The 21,713-nt window shown below is 44.4% G+C and overlaps 1 protein-coding gene across 1 annotated transcript in view; it reads left to right on the plus strand.

The window, feature by feature from the left end:
- Nucleotides 1-2,159: 2,159 nt before the first annotated feature.
- KAT2B (lysine acetyltransferase 2B) overlaps nucleotides 2,160-21,713 on the plus strand; it is a 48,047-nt gene continuing 28,493 nt past the window's right edge. Inside the window, 6 exon segments of the mRNA XM_086614383.1 lie at nucleotides 2,160-2,381; nucleotides 11,033-11,159; nucleotides 16,502-16,507; nucleotides 16,510-16,646; nucleotides 17,152-17,241; nucleotides 18,987-19,168. Of these exon segments, the coding sequence (XP_086470509.1) occupies nucleotides 2,160-2,381; nucleotides 11,033-11,159; nucleotides 16,502-16,507; nucleotides 16,510-16,646; nucleotides 17,152-17,241; nucleotides 18,987-19,168 (764 nt within the window).

A 21,713-nucleotide genomic window follows, 5' to 3' on the forward strand; every position in this document is an offset into this window, starting at 1 on the left:
GTTGTTCATTTACGCTGTTATCCTGTGAATACTCGTCTGTGCAGTTTCAGACATAAATGCACACTGAACGGCCTTAATAAACATCAATGGAGTTACTCACCTGTACAAAAATAGTAAATGTATTTTCAGAATTAAAATTTGTAATTAATTTTTATGGGGGTGTGCAAAATTGATGCTGGGTTACATATCATTAGCTCACCATTTAAAGGAGAAGCTGGTGATTTAAAAAAAAAAACAAACCAAAACCAAACCAAACCCTGACATACTGGGGGATGTAAAGGCTACAGCATCTCGCAGAAAACAAGGAGTTCAGGTATGGACACAAAGTGGACCATAGGAGCCAGTATGTTGTTCCAGATGAGCTCTTTGCTTGCAGCATTTGCTACCAAAGAAGAGTAGTGGGAAAGCTGAAAGTGAAACCAAGCAATAACAGTTTCATTTTCAAGCCGGGGAGGAAAGTAGAAACCTAACCAGCATGAAAAAAATGCAAGCTAAGAGTTCTTAGGTGGCTGTTACCACACAGCGGCTATTTGTTATTTTAAAACATGATTCAGTCACTTAAAAAAAAAAAAAAAAAAATCATTCTCTCTTCAATTGAAGAGAAACAGGATTACTTCCCCGCTCCCCACCCCCCTCCCCCCCCCCCCCCCCCTTTTAATTTGCTGCAAAGCTCGGAGCAGCCACTACCAAGGGCACTGGTTTGTCCACCTTAACAGTCTGTCTTAAAGCACAGAGGATGGCAGCAGCCATCTTACGGGTCGCTGTCACAGCTGCTGGGAAGCCCTAAACCAGCCCCAGCCTCCGCTGTGGGCTCCCCAGGGCGAGGGGACTCCGGCCCTGGGGAGCCCACTGCGGAAGCTGGGGGTCAGGTCCCGTTCCCCCTCCCCTCCTCCATCAACCCCCTGTCGATTTTAAAACCTCATCCCCCAAAAAACCCCAAACAAACCCAAACCTCCTTTTCCCTGAAAATACTAGAGTGTTTTATTCCATTCTTTTCTCCTATACTCGCCGTATAACCTTATGATTGAGCACATTCCCAAGAGCTGAGAAGGTGGAGGGAGACCACAAGGAAAGTATTTTCCCACACCACCACTCCAAATACTACTCCTAACTTTGCAGAAGTCTGAAATTATGTTTGCTTGTCCAACATAAGGTGCCAAGGCCCTATGTCTGCGGGAGCTCTTTATACGCCAGTTTCCCTTCCAAACTAATATTACTGCTTCAGGTTTATACATCAAAGAGCCGTAAGATCCCACGCAAACTCCCAACCTCAATCCCAACCTTTTAAACCGTGGTGCCGTACTATAGAATTGCCATTTGTGGTTTCTTGCAGCTCGACCACATTTTTTGCATACGCGCGGCGGAGCGTAACCGCCTCAAAATCGAAGCACTTGCTTCTGCGCGTAAAGCGGAGTTTCTGTGGTGGGACCATTTACTTGATTTTAGCTTTCGATTAAAAGGTAATCCCTTTAAGACGTAAGTTGACCTGCTGTCAACACTTCTTCCTGGCCAAAAAAATAAAAAGCCTCAAAACCATGATGCGAGGAACTGAGCAGAGAGTTTTTGAATTCTCCTCTATTTAAAACTGACTGTTATTTATACATGGAATTAGAAATCATCTGGGAAAAAAAATGAACCCCTTAAAAGCGGCTTCACAGTGCATCGTGCGGACCCGCAACGGTGAAGTCAAACAAAGTAGCGGCACCACCGAGGGGGAACCGAGGCTGCGGCGGTTCCGGAGCGCGGCCGCTCCGCGCGGCCCCCGCCGGCGGCCCGGGCTCCGCGCCGTGCGCGCAGCCGGCGATGCCGCCTCTTTGTCGGGCAACTTTCCCCGCCGCCCCCCGGCGGGCCGGGATAGCTCCGTAGCGGCTTCCCGCACGCAGCGGGCGCCGCCGCCATCCTTTCCGCGGAGGCGCAGGGCACCGCCCGCCCCCGCGCAGGGACGCGGGCGCTCCCCCCCCGGCGCGCAGCGGCGGGAGGCGGGTGCCGGCCCCCCCGCCCGGCGGGGCAGGAGCCGCCCGCGGAGCGGCGGGTCCCTCCTCCCGCCCCCCCCGGGGAGCAGCCGGCGGCGGCGCGGCGAAGGGGAGGGTCTAGGGCCGGGCGCACCGCACCGCACCGCGCCGGCCGGCCGGACGGGCGGCTGCCGCCGCGCCGCGGGCATGGCGGAGCCTGGCGGCGCCGGGGCCGGGGCGGCGGGCGGCGGCGGGCCGCAGCAGGGCTCCCCGGCCGCCGGGGGGGTGGCCGCCGGGGGCCCGGCCCGCAGCGCCGCCGAGAGCCCCGGGGGGCCCGGCTCGGCGCGCACCGCGGGGAAGAAGGCGCAGCTGCGCGCCGCGCCGCGGGCCAAGAAGCTGGAGAAGCTGGGCGTCTACTCCGCTTGCAAGGTACCCGGCCGCCCGGCCGCGGGCGCCCACCCGCCCACGGAGGGTGGAGATTGACGGGAGGGAGGGAGGGGAAGAGGAGGGAGGCGGTGGGGAAGGGCCGTGCCGGGAAGGGGGAGGCGGCCCGGCTGCAGCCCGGCGCTCCCCGCGGAAGTGGCGGCTGCGGCCGTGTCGGTGGATCCTGCTCCTCCCGGAGCTTTCCGGCCGGCGGTCGCAAAAATAAACGCCAAACGCGCCGAAGACGGGATCAGCGGCGGCGGCGCCGTCCTCCTGCCCGAGCCGGGCGGCAGCGGAGGTGCCCGGCCCCGGCGTCCGTCTGTCCGTCCCTCCGCGGGAGGCGGCGGGCGGGGCGGCTCCTGGTGCCGGCCGTAGGTGCTGGGTTCACAGCGCTGCCGCAGCTGTCTGTCCGCCGCGTAAACAGCCCGGCGGGGAGCGGGGACCTCCGCCTGGCCGGGGGGGCGCGGCCTCCCCGGCCCCGCTCCGGGAGAGCGCACCCCCGGCCCGGAGCGGGGGCTGCCTCGCCGCGCAGAGCTGTTGACATCGCAAAAGCCGCTGCCCCGAGCTGGCACCGTCGCCAGCCTCTTTGGCAGAGAGGCGGAGGGGCGCGGCCGGCCTCCGGCCTGGCGAAAGTTGTGTCCCGTACCGCCGTCCCGGTGTCCGGTGCCCCGGCCGGCAGCGGGCACCGCCTGCCTGCACCCTGCCCCAGCGGCGATCTCTTCCCCAGCGCCTGCCCGGCGCTCGCCTCTCCTATGCCGTAGAGCTGCCCTGGATTTCCCTCCACAAGCGCTTTCCCTCCACCTGCAGTTTTCTTCGTGGTGGGAGAAGCGGGACGTGCCCGTTTGTCGGAGGGAGCCCGGTCAGAGCTTTGGGAGGTCCGTGGCATCGGCATCATCACCTCGGCCTGTGCCCGTGCGGCGCGCAGAGAGCCCAGGTGCCCGGAGCGCCGGCCTCTGGCTGCGCCGCTGCTGTCAGGGCCGTTCCTGGATGGGTCTGACAAGTTCAGATGGGCAGGGCTGATGTCAGACCCTCTAGTCATGCTTTTGGCGTTGAAAATAGCTATTTGTGAGAAACATGCATCTTCTTCTCTCTGTTCCCTTACTCTGGAGCCTCAAAAGGGCAAACGTTAAGTGAAAGGCCAATCTACATTGTAATGTATGTGAGGAAAACTCATAGTATGACTTCCTAGTCCTGTCCGGTGGTGTGAGGAGGTGTGTGTGCTGAAGGCATGGTGCAATGCCGTCATGTGAGGGCAAATTAAGGAAGCTCCACACAGTTCAATTTCTTAGCTGTTTCCAAACACACAGGCACATCCGCTTCGGCTTTGGCGCCTACGTGGGGCATTGCACGATTGCACTGATGTTAGTGAGTTAAAAGAGCTGCTGGTGTCCTCGAAACTTGCAGCCCTCACTGCCGGCTGGAGGACATGGTTTGAAGCTTTCCCAGTGGTGAGTCGCCTTTGCGCCCCCATGTTTTAATGTTACCAGAACTTGCTAGGAAATGAAGCTGCTTGTGGGGTGGGTAAGAGTTTCACGGGCCGTTAGGAGCACGCATGTGTGTGAATTGCTTTTTTCTTCCATGGTCAGTTTCTTCCTGTGATGTACCTCCAGATGATCTAAGTGAGGGCAGAAGCCTTCTCCTGAGGTGCTTTGCCTCACAGAGGTAGCAGTGCTGTGAAGAAGTGCGGGCAGCCTTGTCTCCTCCCAAACCCTTTGCTTTTTTCAGGGACTTGCCAGCCCCTCACGTGCACTGCCACGGGTGCTTTGTCGGAAGGAAGACGAGTGCTGTTTGGGAGGGGAGGAGGGCCAGCTGCAGCCTGCGGCCAGCCCTTCTTTCCCTCTCACAGGGCTCCGGTGGTCGGTACAGTGCGGTGACAGCTTGTGCTGCTGGTGCTGTGCTGGGGTGTCCTTGCTGGCCTTCTTCTCTGAGAAGTCCTGGGTGCGTGCCCCACTGGTGCTCCAGTGATGGATGGAGTGGGACCCATGGCCAGGGGCACCCCAGAGCCTCTTCCTCCAAGCAGGATCTAGGCACAGCCACAGCACTAAGTGCTGCTCTGCAGTAATTCACTGGCAGGCAGCTTTCCTTCAGGCCTCAAAACAGAAGCAAGCAGGCAGACGGGAAACTCCTTGTAAACTAATCAAGCGACTTCTGTATGGGATAGAGGGGAAGGATGGAGCGGGGTGGAAGAGCGTGGTGCTTTCCTTCCTGAACACCTGGCAAGTGCTCCAAAACTACACTGCTTGGCTCATAAGAGTGGTTGGCAAGAAGCTGTAGCACTGCAGAATATAACTTTGAACTTTCTCTCACTTTGGGTTGCAGCTTCTGTTCCATTTATTTTGCATTTCTGTGCATAAGTGAGAGAAGGCAAATGCCATCTCCGAAGGGGACGTCTACGTTCATTCAAGTAGTGGCCATACATGAATCTTCTGTAAATGTAGATAGAGCTGTGCAAGCTGGAGTGCAGAAAAATCTGTGATGGCGTCCTTAGCATCAGTCACCTTCTCCCATGTAAAATTCGTCACAAAATACTGCTGCTTCAGCATGCAGAATTTATCAGGAGCTTAACCTCGGTGATGCTGGGAGTAGCAAAGGCAGGGAGCATGTGTTTGGCAGGGATGAAGAGCAGCAACATGAGAAGACGGAGAGGTCAGTGGCTGTGTAGAGGATGAGTCTCACTGGTGACAGCAGAAATGCCAAGCAGAGAAGGCTGGAAGGCTCCGCTCTGAGGTGGGCTGCTCGTTCCCCAAGAGGGACCTCCCGGTCCTTCTTCAGCCATCCCTTTGCTTCATGGGAAACATAAACAAAGACTGCTGGCAAAGACATCTCCAGTGGGCATATATTCTGAGCAGAACAACACGAAGGAGCTGCTGCCCAGGCTAGAGAAACTTGGGGTTTATTTCTTTTTCCTGTTAAAGGGTTGGGACAGGAGAGTTGTAGCTGTTGAGCTGCTTTGCTTGACTTTTTCCTCTGTGAGGAGAGGTCGGGGTGGAAGGGAGAGTACAGGCTCTTCTGTGTTAAAAAAAGACCACCTTCTTAAATGCACGAGTTTGGAGGGGGGTGGGGAGGGGAAGAAAGCACGTTCTGAAGAATAAGATATATATTAGGAGTTGGCACAGTTTTCGCGACTTTGGGAGTGCACAGTAGTGCTGTTTGCTGTGCGGGGTTTTGTATTTGGCACTTGCTATATCTATCTGTGCACGTATGAATGGCTGCATACATCGTTTTGGTTTTGTCCAGTGTGAAATTGAGCATTAGGTATGCGAGCTTGCAGTGCTTTTATATAAAAGCAGCACTGTGTGACTTACATAAATATATTTAATGAAGATGTAGGAGGAAGTCTCCTTGGCTTTTTCTTCCCTACTGATTTATAGTATGTGAAAATACAACTCTCTCCAGTCCCACTGGGAGTTTTTCTTATAAACAAGTGGAAATATGCACTATTTCAGTACACTAAGTTTTCTGTAAAATTGGTTATTCCTCATTATATATATCTTACCGTAATGCCTGGGTGCGTATAAATATAATTACAGCCTGGTAGCCTAAGGCGTTTGCACGAGTAGAAGGGAATAATAGGTCCTTGAAGAAAGACCTTGTGCTTTAGATAAAGAAAATAGAGAGTGAGAAGAGTTAGGACGAGGTGACTTGGCCGAGGCCCTGCAGCAGATGAGTGAGTGGCAGAGGTTGAAGTAAAATCTGAGTCCCAGGCTTCAGACCAGGTGCTGATCCTTGGTAGAGGCACTTCTTCCCACTCCTCATCCTAGAATGACCTCTATGGCGTTTTCCTGCTCCTAAGCATAAAAAAGAGTTCATAGGGTAAATGTGTACCACCGTTTCCATAATTAAGTATTTTTTTCCCTGACTTTTATGAAGCATATTAAGATGAGGCAGACTTGGCCAAATTTCTGCTGGACTCTGTATAGTGCGAGTACAGCTCCTTGAAGCTCAACTGGAAATGTATTAAAGTTGTTTTCTGCAGAAGTGTATAGGAGACATATAAGGCATCTAAAGCTTTCTGGTGATCATCTTCATAGTGGAGTGAATCTGTTTTACAATGTCTTACAGGCCCAGTTAAAGCATCTTCCTTTAAATTAAATTGAATATCTACCATTGGCTTTACAAGGTGGGAATTGGGCCCCTATTATTAATAAAAGCATCATATGGTAACCTATATCTCTTCTGTAAATGAAACTGGAAAAATCAGGGAATAAAATACTTGGATTTATCATAAATGAAGAATATCTCCATAGACCTCAAGATTGAACTGATTATTTTGTATTGTTAAAGATAAATGGGTCAGCTAATTTCCTAGTACGTATGAGTCGCTCTCCAAGCAGTGTGTAACCCTGTGGTTGCTGGGTACTGGACATCTGAGTAGGGAAAATATGTCTTGTAAATTCATCAATGTATTTGCTATGGTTTGTATGATGTTCTTTGTTAAAAGCATCAGTTTGAGAGTATGACTTGCAGGAAAAAAACTTACAGGGTATTTTACACGGCTTTTGTGTTGGGAGGAAGAATATTTTTTCTAGAGTAATTATACTTGCCGGAAATAGAAAGATCTTTAATGTTGTGTATATATAATCTGTTGAGTCTGCTTTGCGTCTCAGTTACCAGGCAGGGCAACCTGTGTGATTTTGAGTTGGAAATAGCGGTTGTGAAACTCGATTTTAAGACTGTTGGGGTCTTTTACTTTGTAGTTAAGTTACCTTGAAGTTTGCACATTCCTATGGTCATTTCACTATCCGAAAAGGGGAGGGTGTTTTACTCCATAAGTTACTGAAACATTCTTCGTTTATGCATTATTATTTAGACACTTGAAACTCACTTTAGAAGGGCCAAGATGTGCAATGTTGTAGCTTTCAGGTTCTTCCTTTTTAAATAAAAATACTAACGACATGTGTTAAAGTATATTGCATTTTTCCACTGTCCGTTTTTGACCTGCTATCAGCATATTCAATATTCTAAAGGAAACAGTAAATTTAATTTGTCCAGAATTGTGGTTTTCACTGCCCAGAGCTAGCGGGCAGTTTGATTTCCCACATTATAATGGTTCACCTAACATGGAAGGGGCCAAAAAAAAAGATTGAAATTATATTGTACAGTGCAAAATGTACATAATTCCTGCACTGTTGTTTTTTTTAGTGTTTTTGGGGGAGGAGGATGGGGCAGACAGCAGCATGTATTTGTTGTTTTTTATGATACTGCACTTCTCTAATTTTATTAAAAGCCACCAATGAAGATGCAGTGCTCATAATCCCAGGGCCTGCAAACACGACAGTCATTACTTTGCAGGCTTCAGTAAGGCAGGAGTCCCCAGCTTTCTCCAGTGGCTTTATCGAAGCTCTGCAGATGTCCCAGAAAACAAGACTCTAAGGACTGGATGTACTAGTTCAAATGCTTCTTTTCCTTCCTCCCCTCAAAACTGTTTTGCTCTTAAATTAAGTTTTTGCGGAGGTGAAGTCATACTTCATTTTCTAATGAAAAGCAGATGAGTGACATTCTAAAAAAAAGGAGGAAAGAAAGGAAAAAGCTGAAGATAGTCAAAGAAAGGACTGAATGAACAAAACGCTGTGGAAGACTTAGAACAACTCAGCAATTTAAGCCACTGAGGAATGCACATTGCGTATTCACTGCAAAATACTTGCACTGTCAACATCTACAATGAAAGCTTAGTTTTAAAGAGGACCTTTTCGGGTTGTGTTTCCCCATGGTTAACAGAACACTGATACTGATTCTGGTGTTTTATAGAGAGATTAACGAAAAAAAACCACCGTAGCAGTTGTTTGAGAAAGGTCTCTGGAATAATTTGAACAATACAAATTAACATCTGCTTCAGAAAGATCTGGCGAGGAAATACTATGGAGGACAGAAAAAAATCTGCCGTTGAACACGCTGGTTTTATTCTTCTGTGGGCTGGTTGATATTTATTGTTGGCAGTTTAACTGGGCTGTTATCACGGCAAGTACATCTGTTTGTTTGCATTTTTGCTGTTAATTATTGTGTGACACTAAAGTTTGTGTAGTTACTCACTGTTTATAGTTTTTAGACTTGATAGTAAACATTGTGTGGTGAGCTTCTGCGAAATACCGCTTCCACTTGGAGAAAAAATTCTCAAAAAGCTTGTGCCTAGTGTGAGGGGATTTTTTGTACATGATTTATTGTGGTATCATTTAAGGCAATTAATAATAAGCATGATATTATGTCAGTAATTTACAGTGTTGAACGTTTGTCCGGACAGGTGCATGGGAAGGATCAAATCTTACTTCCCTAAAACAATATTAAATAAATTTTTGTTTAAGAACTTCTTTACGATTGTCTCTTGAGTTTTCTTTGGCAGTAATCTCATTTTCTGACAGTGTTTTCTGTGACAGTTTCTCCATCCTTGTCTTAAGTGCAAAAAATTTCATGGCAATGTTGCCTCTTCCACGGAGTGAATGTAGATAGCTTTTTTGGCATTGGTTTTGTCTAGCCTGAGATGCTAACAGAAAGTGTGGTTTTACGTTATCTCATGGATTTCCAAAGTCCCCACACCAGGGCAATCATTGGTTCGCCAGTGTCACTCAATCACCAATCTCTCTTTCTAGCCATTAAACTTTAAGAGATCCTGTAGGTCCTAATAACAAACAAAGTAAAACTGGCTCAGTGTCTGTGGCACTGTAAGAGGCGGTTTCTGCTGTAAAATAGCATCACACCTTCTTTACTTCTCTGCCAATCATATTAGTCATAGAAAACAGAATAGAAAATAACATAAAATTCACTGTAAATCCATCCAGATTGCATTTTATGAGACTTTACAGAAAAATAAATGGATTTATTCTTTCCTGCATTTCATACTGAAACCTCCTGATACCATCTTGTAAATACATGAGGTCCAGGCAGTCCGCACCCGTGCAGTGAGTTTGGAGAGTCCGGGAGCTCAGGTGACACAGGTTGTTGCCTTTCCTACGTGGACGTGGTTTTACTGGGTGCTTGCAGGTGGATTTCTGAGTCATCCTGGTGGCTCCGGCTGCTGGGAACGCCACTCACAGCCCATGCTACCTGCCAGACTGCCCTGGGCGCCAGCAGCGGCCGTGGCACACGGGGCTGGGAGCCCAGCTGGATAAAGACTTTAGCTTTAGAGATGGTAAAAACATTGTGTGGTGCTCAGAAAAACACAGGCCGCGGTTTTCTTGGTGCTCAGGTTGCTGAATATTGAAATTAGATTGGAAGAGCAATTTACTGTCCATCTACAAAGCTGTCAGTTTTAGGAGCTGTCATGCTGTGATCCTTTCTGCTTCTCCTGGGTGCTTCTTCCCTAGGTAAGATGGGATTTGGAAACATAAAAGGAAAATGAAATAGATTCCTGAAATAGAATGCATTAAATAGATCCAGAATCGGTTTTGAAAAATGACACGTTAGTGCTGGATATATTAACATCGCCGTTTTTCCTACTAAGGTTGTTTCAGTCGTAAATATTATGCAGCAGTTGGCGTACTTTCCTCACTGAGGTCTTGGCACTACAAATTCATAAGTATCTTGTTACAACTCAGGGCACAGATACCTCTGAACAGTAGGAAAAACACACTTTTCTTCTAATTAGATCTTCAAATAGGAGTATGAGTGGTATGAGAAGTACTTTCCCTTCAAAAAAACTAGTATCTTTTAGAGATGCAGAAGAAAATCCCCTCCTATAAAGCTACTCTTTGGCTAACTAGAATCAGTACTTTGAACTTCTGAATGATTTGAAACACGATTACCCAAGTTACAACACCATCTCTCCCCCCATGGGCATCTGTTTTAGCTGCAGTCTGTTGGTGGTGGTTCGCAGTCAGTGAACGTAAATAAACTTTCCGAAGTAAGCCACAGGTTTCATCCGTAGCATCACTGTCTTTGGCATCCGTTGCTTTTGATGACGTGGCCAAGCCTTGCTTTGGACAGCTTTCTCCAATACTGCAGTTACTGCTTGCTTATTTCAGTAGTTCGTTAACCCTGCTTGGGTTGTCATGGACTTGTTTTTAGTTGCATGATTTCTCATATAGCTGATAAGGCACTGGAACACGTTGCCCAGAGAAGTTGTTGATGCCCCATCCTTGGAAGTGTTCAAGGCCAGGTTGGATGAGGCTTTGAGCAACCTGGTGTAGTGGAGGGTGTCCCGGCCCATGGCAGGGGGGTTGGAACTAGATGATCTTTGAGATCTCTTCCAACCCTGACCATTCTATGATTCTATGGTTAACGTGTCCCCTTTTAGAGAACCTGTTTGTGTTTAAATCATTGAAACTGCCTCAGTGACAGGATCTGTACATGTTGATATACCAGTAAATGTTTGAATACTTCTTTCATACGGGAGCTAGAACGAGGGCTTTCTGTAAAGGAATTAGCCAGGGTTTGTGTATGTACTTTTCTGAGCACAATTTGCTTACCAGAACAATGCTAATCTCTCTTTGAGGTACTATTCTATTTCTGATTATAGAAAATAAAGTCCAGTTGTGTGGTAGATAAAAAAATCAAAACCAAACAAAGCAACAGCAACAAAACACCCTGAAATTCCCCCCCAAACATCAAAACAACAAAAAAACCAACTTGAAATTAATAATGTTACTTTTTATTGCTTTTGAAATAACACCATTTTGGCAAGTTCCTGTGTGTTTTTACGCTATTGACTGATACTTTGATTTCAGGCTGAGGAGTCCTGTAAATGCAATGGCTGGAAGAACCCCAACCCGCCTCCCACGCCGCCACGGGCAGAGCTGCAGCAGGCGGTTGTCAGCCTCGCCGAGCCCTGCCGCAGCTGCAGCCACGCGCTGGGTAAGCTTTTGTCTTTCTCCTGCGATCCGCGGGCTTATACCCAGAAGTCTCCACTCTTGGGAGACGAAAGTCGAGATACCATGCCAAGACCTAGAAATGGGAGTTACAATTGGACATGAATATCAATTAACTTAGATTAAAATACGTTGGAAATAGCCTACAATGTGTTTTGAAGAAATTGACCTAAGGTACAACTTCTAACAACCCGGATATCTTAAGCGGTTGTCCTGGTTTTCCTGGGATAAGATCATAGAATCAATTTTTCTGTTGAGAAAAGCAACATTTCTAAAGTAAGCTGCATTTTTGAGAAGACTGCAGCACCCTAATAGGTGAGAACAAAGTTGGTAAGACACTTTGTTTTAGTTTGTAGCCAGCCATGGTGTGCAGGTATCCGTAGGGATCAAGGGGTCTGCAGTTTGTATTTGCTAACGGCTCAGATGCACAGGAACTTGAGGGGAGCAAGGCCGGGGCAACTGACACCTGAATTGGCAAATGGGTATTCCATACCGTGTAAACAGCATGTTCACTCTAAATTGGACAGTTGCTTGGGGATGTGCTCTCTTCCTCGATGGTCACTGTCCCTGGAGGGTCTCGCCCCTCATTCTGCTCTCGAGACCTACTCTCTGTCTGCTGAGATTGCAGTTTTGGGATGTTCCTGCTCTGGGATCACTAGCTGGGAACGGGCTATATACTGGTCAAGGGGTGGTGAGCCATTGCACCATAGATCGCTTGTCTGTATATATTATTATTATTATTATTATTGTTAATATTTTCCATTTGATTTTATTTCAATTATTAAATAGTTGTTATTTCAATGCATGGGTCCTCCTTTTTCCCGATTCCGTTCCCCTCCTTGAGTGGGGAGGGGTCATGGGGTAGAACAGCTGGCTGTTGTTTATCTCCAGATATAGGCTATATGTAGACAGTTGTTAAAATGCAAAAGCACTGTTAAGCTACCTGTACAATTTTAATACTTTGTGTAACATGTGCATTAACTTCATGTTGTTTTATCTACCATCTGCCTTAGACACAGGCAAGTGAATGACTCTCTCCTGTAGGCTGTATTACGTTTTCTTACTGTAGAATAAACTATAAAATGTTCTTGAACAATGCTAAAGCAGGTACTCTTATCTACAAAAAGAACTGTGCCTTTTCCATGTCACAGAAAATAATACTGGGGTTGTGCATGTTAGCATTTTCTAAGTTATTGTGCAGACAGCTTGCATATTGTGGGAGCAACTGCTCAAATCCATTGTTGAATACTGTTGAGGGGTTTGGTTTTGTTTTGTTTTGTTTTCAGGCTAATAGTAAATAATGATTTGTTATGCACATAGCCTGAAAAAGAGTGGTGAATCACTGTATTATTTGTTTAAGAAATTGTGCTTATCCAAAATAAATTCCAAGGACTTTTTCTGTATACATTAGCAAACACTGAATAAAAATTGAGCTAAAATAAAATTCAGAACTAGTTGAAAAGAAGCAGTTACTATTTAATTTTTGTTGATGTCCAAAACTTAGGACAGTGAAATAGTAAAAGGGAAATCTAAAACCTTCACAATGGATCATTTATTTTTTTACTTTTGAAAAATAACATTATACTTTGTGTGGAATGCTTTTTTATTTTTTTTAATTGGGATTTATTTCTATTTCTACTCTCTTTTCTTTTTATGCTCTCACTACATTTGATCCATTTCTGGCCTTTTCAGCAGATAAATGATTCTATGATAAATGATTTCGCAATATCCCAAATCTCTGGTTTTGCTTGCAAGAGAAGTTTAACAAATGCGCACAGTATCACAGAAAGTTCAATTGCTTAGCCAAGTTATTTTCAACCTTTCATCATGCAGCTTCTCTGTTGCTTTTGGTTATGCAGTTAGCTTCTGTTACCCATCCCTTTCATTGTGGCCTTTGAAGAAAGAGGTATTTACTTTTTAATTTTTTTCTTTTTTTAAATCTTACGAGATGTTGTGTCTGCCAGTTCCCTGTTCATCAGCAGAATTTATTTATGTATGCTATGTATTTTGTAGAAAAACTCAACTCTTCTAAAGGCTGAGACTGTTTATCGTCTATTGAAAAATCTGGAATCACTCATTAACTAGGCAACTAGGGAAACCCAGTATTGTAAAACCAGTGCCAGTGAAACGTACCTTATGAAACAAACTGTGGTTTTAGTTATTGCTGTTTTTAGGAAAGGTAAGTTTTTTAGATTCTACTGAGTGGAGTTAATGAGGATGATGTTTCATTTGAAATAACTGAAATGAGTTGCTGTCTGCTTCATCATACTACTGGCAAAAATGTGTATTTCAGCAGTGTTTGCCAAGATAATTTTCCTGTTCATCTCCTCTAAATTACCGTATTCCTGCCGAATGCCTTTAAAACCAGACTGACCACAGGTGTGCAGGCTTCAGATTTTCATCTACGTTGCCTTTTCTCTTCCTCAGAGAGACGCTGAAATAGCGATGAAGAAATTCCTGTACTGGTTAAAACAATACCTGATGTAAAATGTAGCATGTTCAGAGGGTTTTTTTTCCTTTTTTTTTTTTAATTGATTATTTTTTTCCAAAGGTAATCTTAGGCATTATTCTTGCTTGAGACATCTCTTTTTGAGGGTATGATTCGATCTTCAAGGCAGTGCGGTTTTTGGTGTATAAGTCTTTTTGCTGGTGCATATTAGCTTACCCAGCCTATTTCTGTTGACTTACCTACAAATTCTATTATTTTTTATATTCTTTTTCTTGTATTCTGTTTACTTACCTACAACTTGTATTTTTCCATTTGTGGCTCAACCCACAGCTTGGATCTATACTGGGGTTTTTAATGAATATTTCTTTTATTTGGGTGACGTATTGTGTCGCTACCATAACACTGTGAAGTGGTGACTGAATTGGGTACCTGGATAATTCACTATTCTCCAGCCTCAAGATCAGGTGTTACATAGTCAGAGGCTCTTTTCTCTTTTGTATTTGATTAGTTTCTCCTGTGTTACAGGGTGCGTTTTCCTGTTGGTAAACATTCTCCGTCTTGGGTCACTTTTAAAACTAGTTAATTAATGTGTTAGTATGCTATGTATACATTCAATTTCTCTTTTTGTCCCAGCACTGTCTTCATTTCGTGCTATGCACCTTCACGTAGAGTACTTGGGTGTTTCTTGATTTGCCTTTCCTATATACATTACTAATGTTCTTATGTACACACTGGTTTTGAGATAGACTGTGGACACATTCTTCATTAATCTGTTTTCTCGCTGCTCCTAATTCATACACTCAAGTACTGTCTTATTGAAATGGCACAACTGAAATAATTCACTTGCTGTTTTTCAGATCTTCATATGCATTGCATCGACGTTGCTCTTTCTGCTTGCTTTCTCCTGCATGCTGTAGCAACCTATACGTGTGATTTTTTTCACTTTTATTTTTTATTATTTTTTGCAAGCATAACAGCAGCTGAGGAAGGGTGTACTGGTTGGGCAATGCAGATGAATGGGTCCGTGTAACTCTAGTCAAGAGTAACGCGGTATTTGATGTCAGTGTACTAAGCTTTGATTTTAATAAAGATTTACTAATGGCCGCAAGAGTTTGGGAATGGGCTGTGAACATCTGAAGAAAGATAGTTTGTTGGGCTAATGTACAAATGTTGGTGACTCTACAGTAAATGGTAACCAATAATAAATATATTTTGGTAATATACTCATGTTACTTTTAGACTCGCCATATGGGTAATAATTCTCTAGTTTAATTAAATATTTAAATACAGCCACTAAATAGTCAAGGTAACTTTAAGTATTGTTATGGAAACTGTGTGGAAATGGCTTCTTATACTGATATTTTATTCATTTGTTAGTTGCGTGCAAGATTTCTTTAGTATTTTATCAATTTCTAATGCAATGCTCATCTTGAAGGGTATTTATTACTTTTACAAGATCAGAGCAGACAACTGAGAATATTAAACCTTCATATCTGGTTCAAGGACAGAAATGAAATAGTTTTATTCTGCCCAGAATGCTGAATATTTGTCCTTAAAGAGAGCTCATGATGGCCATCCCCCTTTCAGTTCTGAGGATATGCTCAGAACTTAAGACGCTATGTTATAACGTTCATTTAAGTGGAAACAATTGCTGGCATCTTTTTAATGTTCTGAGCTATGGGTTCTTTTTACTTGAAGCTGCACAGATTTATTGAATTTAAACGTTTGGCAGGTGTCATACCAAACTTCCCAAAACAAACCATCTTTGCTAGGTGGCCAATAAATATGATCATTTCAAGTCAATTGTTATTCCTCCTCACTTCCTCCCCAACTAAGGAATCAGATTTCTATTGAAAATTTCTTACCAGTCCCAATCACATTGGCATATATAAGATAATATCATAATTATCTAAGAAGAAAATATTGATAAAAGGTATTAAAATAGAAAAAAACCTAATATGCCCAACCTTTTAAATAATTTTCCTTTTCTTTTAAAGGATATTTTCTGTCCTTTCAGAGGAAAGCATATGCATACCATGTACATTGTCCTGGAGTCAGTGAAAGTCGTTGTTTTTGTAATGCAAATATCTCTTTCTGGGAATTGACTTTTTGTTTTCAATTTCCTTCTCTCTTCCTGGGGCTAGTTGTTCAAACTAGCTTGAAATGAATGTCCCACTTTCTGTGTACAAACCGAAAGCTTTTGAAAATTACAGATATGGAACTGTATTTACCTTTGGAGATGATAAAAGGGAGTTTGTCACTTGGAAATGATGATACCTTGCAAGATGCTGTTTTGTAAACTTCTGAACAAATAAGCATGTACAATCTGCAAAAGCTTTGCTAATATAGCGCACAAAGCATGGTTTGACCTTACGTGATATGAAAGTAAAAGACTTAGCCAATAATGTCTAGTTTAAACAAAAAGCCTATTTATGTAGCTGATTATTTGTTTTTTTTTACTCTTCAGAGAATAAGGTGCATCAACACCTTATGGTTTGATGGGAATTTGAACTTATTTTCTTTAGTCAAAAAACCTTGTTCAGAAGCATAGCTCTTGGACAAAATGTTTGTAGTTGTTTATATATTGCAACATATGAATACAGACTGGACTTGTGTGGTCTGTTTTAAGTGTTAACAGATGCTGGGATTCCAACAGCTGTCATTCCTCTGCTGTGGTAATTAGCACCTTCGCCTACCTTTACACGTTGCTTCGATGTGACACGTATTTCAGTTTACCTCTGATAAGACGTTCTGTTATAAATAGGTTGTTACGCATCAGTGCCCTCACTATTATGGCTTAGTTGAGCTATCCTGGGAATACTTGTGCTGTTGGTTCTCTCAGTAGGCTTTTTACAGGTTTGGATTTTTATTTTGTTCAGCTGCTCATGTTCTCACCTGGAGAATGTGTCTGAAGAAGAAATGAATAGGCTCCTGGGGATTGTATTGGATGTGGAGTATCTGTTCACCTGCGTCCACAAAGAAGAAGATGCAGACACCAAGCAAGTTTATTTCTACCTGTTCAAAGTAAGCTGAACTTGTGTAGTATCTTCTCAGTTTTTCACTCTCTCACACATAAGCCAATTTCACTGCCCCTCATGCATGTATTGACTTTGTCTGATGAGACTTTTTTTTCTCTAGTGGGTAACTATGGGCTAGATGTTCTGGTACTTGCCATGTACCATATCTTACTCCAAATGTCATCCCGATGATTGAGGAGCGGACCCTGCGTCCTGTCTATAGACTGCACAACCTGCAAGCCTTTCACTCTTCTCTTACACACTGGGAAAAGTCAGTTAACGTAAATGCTAACTTATCTGCTTATGTTTGCTTGGAGAAGCCTCCTGTTCACATTTCAGAGAAGGTGAATTCATGGTGAAGTTACATAACTATTAATTTGACTGACTAAACAAGCAGATCTATAGCCAGGAGATTTTCAACACTGCTTGCAGTATGTTGTGCACCTGTGAATTCCATTGACCCTATGTATGCAGATATGCTTAATTTTTAAAAATTTGTGTGTTTGTAACAGCTTTTGAGGAAGTGCATTTTACAGATGGTAAAACCTGTAGTAGAAGGATCTCTGGAAAGTCCCCCATTTGAGAAACCTAGCATTGAACAGGTAAACATTCAAAACGTGGGTTTGGTTGATGTGGGGTTTTTTTGATTCGATTTTTTTTTTTTCAGTTTTGTTTGGGTTTTTTTTTTTTCTTTTTTTTTTTTGTAAACTAGGCACTGGTTTTGAAAACATGGCCTAGTTTTAAGCAGTTTGTGGGTGTTTCTGTGTATTACTTAGGAGAAAGAAGGGGACTGTAGGAGACTTATGCTGCTGCTTCTCCTTTAGTGTTGCTACAATAGTTACATTATTTGACTTCTCTCATCATTCATCTTATGCTTTAATGAAACTGACTTTTTTGTGGTTTTAGAGAATGAACTTAAAATACTTCTTTTATGTGTGGCAGTTCTAATCTTTGTTTCAAGTGATGAAAAATGTTGTTGAAGTTTTGAAATCCAATATTAAAATGACACTTGTCTTCTGTAAATCAATGAAATGTTACAATCCAATTCAGTGAGATCATAGCCTTCTCTTTCAAAGGGTACACACAAAACACAAAGCCGAAACCAAAGACTAACTGAGGCTTTTGTAACTCTCAGTGGATAAGGAACATATGACAAATTCAGATTTTGGTTAAGCAAGCTGCTGAGAATGCACTTTTGGCACACAAGTGGGCCCATGAGCTCCAGTGAGACTGTGCAGAGGCTCACATACCTTGCCGAAACAGGAGCTCAATGTTTTCCCATCGGTGGATGAATGGATGCTCTATTGTTAAACAGGATATTTTAATTTGAAGACTGTTATGTGTAGTAATTATTTCCTTGCAATTCTCACTGCTTATAATTTAGAAAAATCAAAACACTTTATTGCTGAATTTCTGGGAAGTCTTCACCTTAAGTTCTCCTTTAGCTTGAACATAAAGAGGGATTAAGTGTATGTAATCTCCGTACACTCCTAGTCCTTAAAATATAGGGTTAAAAAGGTTTTGTACAACATAATTTTTTGTCACATTCTTCACACTGTTCAATTTGCTTAAGAAAATAAAGTGTAGAGATGAAAGGGTAATTCTTCTTACCGTTATTTTGAAATAATTTTCCCTTAAATTGACTGATATTTTCAATTCTGTTTTTCGCAGTTCAGCAACTCACTCACACAAAAGTATTTGCTAAGCAGCAGAATTGTAACTGATTTATAACACATATGTATTGCAGCCCTTTTAGTCACACATTTTAACTATCTTCAGTAGTTTTTTTTTTAAAGTGGACAGTATACAAAGTGCAATGAGGCAACATACTTGTGAAATATTGGCACTTCTTGAAGAAATAATATGATGTGTAGACACAAACTTAACTAGAAGTCCCTAAGCCTTAAACTACTATTGAAAAGTAGCTGTAGAGGTTTATAGATTATACTTTATTTACAGAGGTAATAAATCATGCAGCATAGTTATCAGCAAAATTGTGTATATGTGAACATATAGAAGAAAGCCTACTGGATCTTTCTCTGTTCCCTGACAAAGTTTTATACTTTAAGAAGCAATGAAAAATAAAGCATTTTCCTTCTCTCCCTTTAAGTCAGCTGCTGGAGGTGGGTAGAATAAAAACATCTAGATGTACCTATTGCTGTGTACAAGGGAACTGGCTTGTGGCAGCTACACGAGTAGCTGAGCACGGAGTTCATGGTCATCAGTATTTATTTTCTTTCCCATGTAATGCAAATTCAGGGTTAATAAACATAAAGCGAGGAATGTCTGCGGAAACTCCTGCAAAAATTATGACTAATAATTAAACATAATTTTCTTCTGTTTTAAGGGTGTGAATAATTTTGTGCAGTACAAATTTAGCCACTTACCCTCAAAGGAAAGGCAAACGATAGTGGAACTGGCTAAAATGTTTCTGAACCGCATTAACTACTGGCACCTGGAGACACCTTCTCAGCGAAGACTAAGATCACCCAATGATGATAATGCAGGGTATAAAGTGAATTATACCAGGTAACACTGCTTTTGCACCTTGTCAATTTTTGCAGTCATGGAGTTCATTTGAAAACATTACGATTTCTATATCAGAGTTTCTCACAGATCCATGTGTTTTGAGAGGTGTGCTTTATCAGCCAAGACATAGAGCAGAGGTCTGTGAACATCTGTATCTGACAACTCCTTTTCAACTCCTGTGTTTGCAAAGTAGCTCTCAGTCTGATTAAGATACAAGCGTCATGGAAGGTTCTTATTTCATGTACTAAAAATTCAGTCAAGTTGTTATTCAACTTGAAAAGAAAAAAGAAAGAGGATAACATTAAGCATTGCAAAATATCTATCACAGCTTGAAACCAAATCATAGAATCATAGAATCATAGAATCATAGAATCATAGAATCGTTAGGGCTGGAAGGGACCTTCAAAGGTCATCTAGTCCAACCCCCCTGCAAGGAACAGGGATATCTCCAACTAGATCAGGTTGCTCAGGGCCTCGTCCAACCTGGCCTTGAACGTCTCCAGGGATGGAGCATCCACCACCTCTCTGGGCAACCTGTTCCAGTGTTCTACAACTCTCATGGTAAAAAATTTTTTCCTAATATCCAACCTGAATCTACCTCCCTCTATTTTAAAACCATTACCCCTTGTCCTATCACAGCTGGCCCTCCTGAACAGCCTCTCCCCATCTTTCTTGTAGGCCCCCTTGAGGTACTGGAAGACCGCTATAAGGTCACCTCGGAGCCTCCTCTTCTCCAGGCTGAAACCCCCAACTCTTTCAGCCTGTCCTCATAGGAACAGGTGCTCCAGCCCTCTTATCATCTTCGTGGCCCTCCTCTGGACCCTCTCCAACTGGTCCATGTCCTTCTTATGTTGGGGGCTCCAGAACTGGACGCAATACTCCAAGTGAGGTCTCACGAGGGCAGAGTAGAGGGGGAGAATCACCTCCCTCAACCTGCTGGCCACGCTCCTCTTGATGCAGCCCAGGACGCGGTTGGCCTTCTGGGCCGCAAGAGCACATTGCCGGCTCATATTGAGCTTCTCGTCCACCAGTACTCCCAAGTCCTTCTCCTCAGGGCTGCTCACGATCCATTCTCCACCCAGTCTGTAATTGTGCCTGGGATTGCCATGACCCAGATGTAGGACCTTGCACTTGGCCTGGTTAAACTTCATGAGGTTGGTACGGGCCCACCTCTCCAGCCTGTCGAGGTCCCTCTGGATGGCATCCCTCCCTTCCAGCGTGTCGACGGCACCACACAGCTTGGTGTCATCGGCGAACTTGCTGAGGGTGCACTCCATGCCACTGTCCACGTCACCGACAAAGATGTTGAAGAGGGCCGGGCCCAACACGGACCCCTGAGGGACGCCACTCGTGACCGGTCTCCACTTGGACATCGAGCCATTGACCACTACTCTCTGAGTACGGCCATTGAGCCAATTCCTTATCCACCGAGTGGTCCATCCATCAAACCCATGCCTCTCTAGTTTAGAGAGAAGAATGTCGTGCAGGACGGTGTCAAAAGCTTTGCACAAGTCCAGGTAGATGACATCCGTTGGTCGACCCTTGTCCACCGATGTTGTCACCCCATCATAAAAGGCCACCAAGTTGGTCAGGCACGATCTGCCTTTGGTGAAGCCATGTTGGCTGTCACCCACCACCTCCTTGCTCTCCATGTGCCTTAGCATGGTTCCCAGGAGAATCTGCTCCATGACCTTGCCAGGCACAGAGGTGAGGCTGACCGGCCTGTAGTTGCCCGGGTCCTCCTTGTTCCCCTTTTTAAAAATGGGGGTTATGTTCCCTCTCTTCCAGTCATCGGAGACCTCGCCAGACCGCCACGACTTCTCAAATACAATGGCCAGTGGCTTGGCAACTTCATCCGCCAGTTCCTTCAGGACCCGCGGATGGATCTCATCAGGTCCCATGGACTTGTGCACCTTCAAGTTCCTCAGATGTTCCCGAACCTGCTCTTCAAGTACAGTGGGCGGTGGTTCATCCTCACAGTCCCTGCTAGTTCTTTCCACAGCTTGGGTGGTAAGACAAGAGGCTTTATCAGTGAAGACTGAGGCAAAAAATTCATTGAGTACCTCAGCCTTCTCTATGTCCCGGGTGACCAGAGCACCAGTATCCTTCCGGAGGGGGCCTACGTTCTCCTTGGACTTCCTTTTGTCCCCTACATACCTATAGAAGCTTTTCTTATTGCTTTTTATATCCCTTGCCAAATTCAATTCCTTCAGGGCTTTAGCCTTCCTTACTTGATCCCTGGTCACTCGTACAGCTTCTCTGTATTCCTCCCAGGCTATCTGTCTCCGCTTCCACCCTCTGTAGGCTAACCTCTTCATTTTCAGTTGGTCCAGGAGCTCCTTGCTCATCCACGCAGGCCTCCTGGTCTTTTTGCCCGACTTGTTCTTCATCGGGATGCACCTCTGCTGAGCTTGGAGGAGGTGCTCCTTGAATGTGGACCAACTTTCCTGGGCCCCTCGTCCCTCCAGGGCCGCCTCCCACGGCACTTTGCCCATCAAGTCCTTGAAGAGGCCGAAGTCCGCCTTCTTGAAGTCTAGGGTACAGA

This window comes from Tauraco erythrolophus, chromosome 7 (assembly GCF_009769465.1).
Source record: "Tauraco erythrolophus isolate bTauEry1 chromosome 7, bTauEry1.pri, whole genome shotgun sequence".
Lineage (NCBI taxonomy): Eukaryota > Metazoa > Chordata > Aves > Musophagiformes > Musophagidae > Tauraco > Tauraco erythrolophus.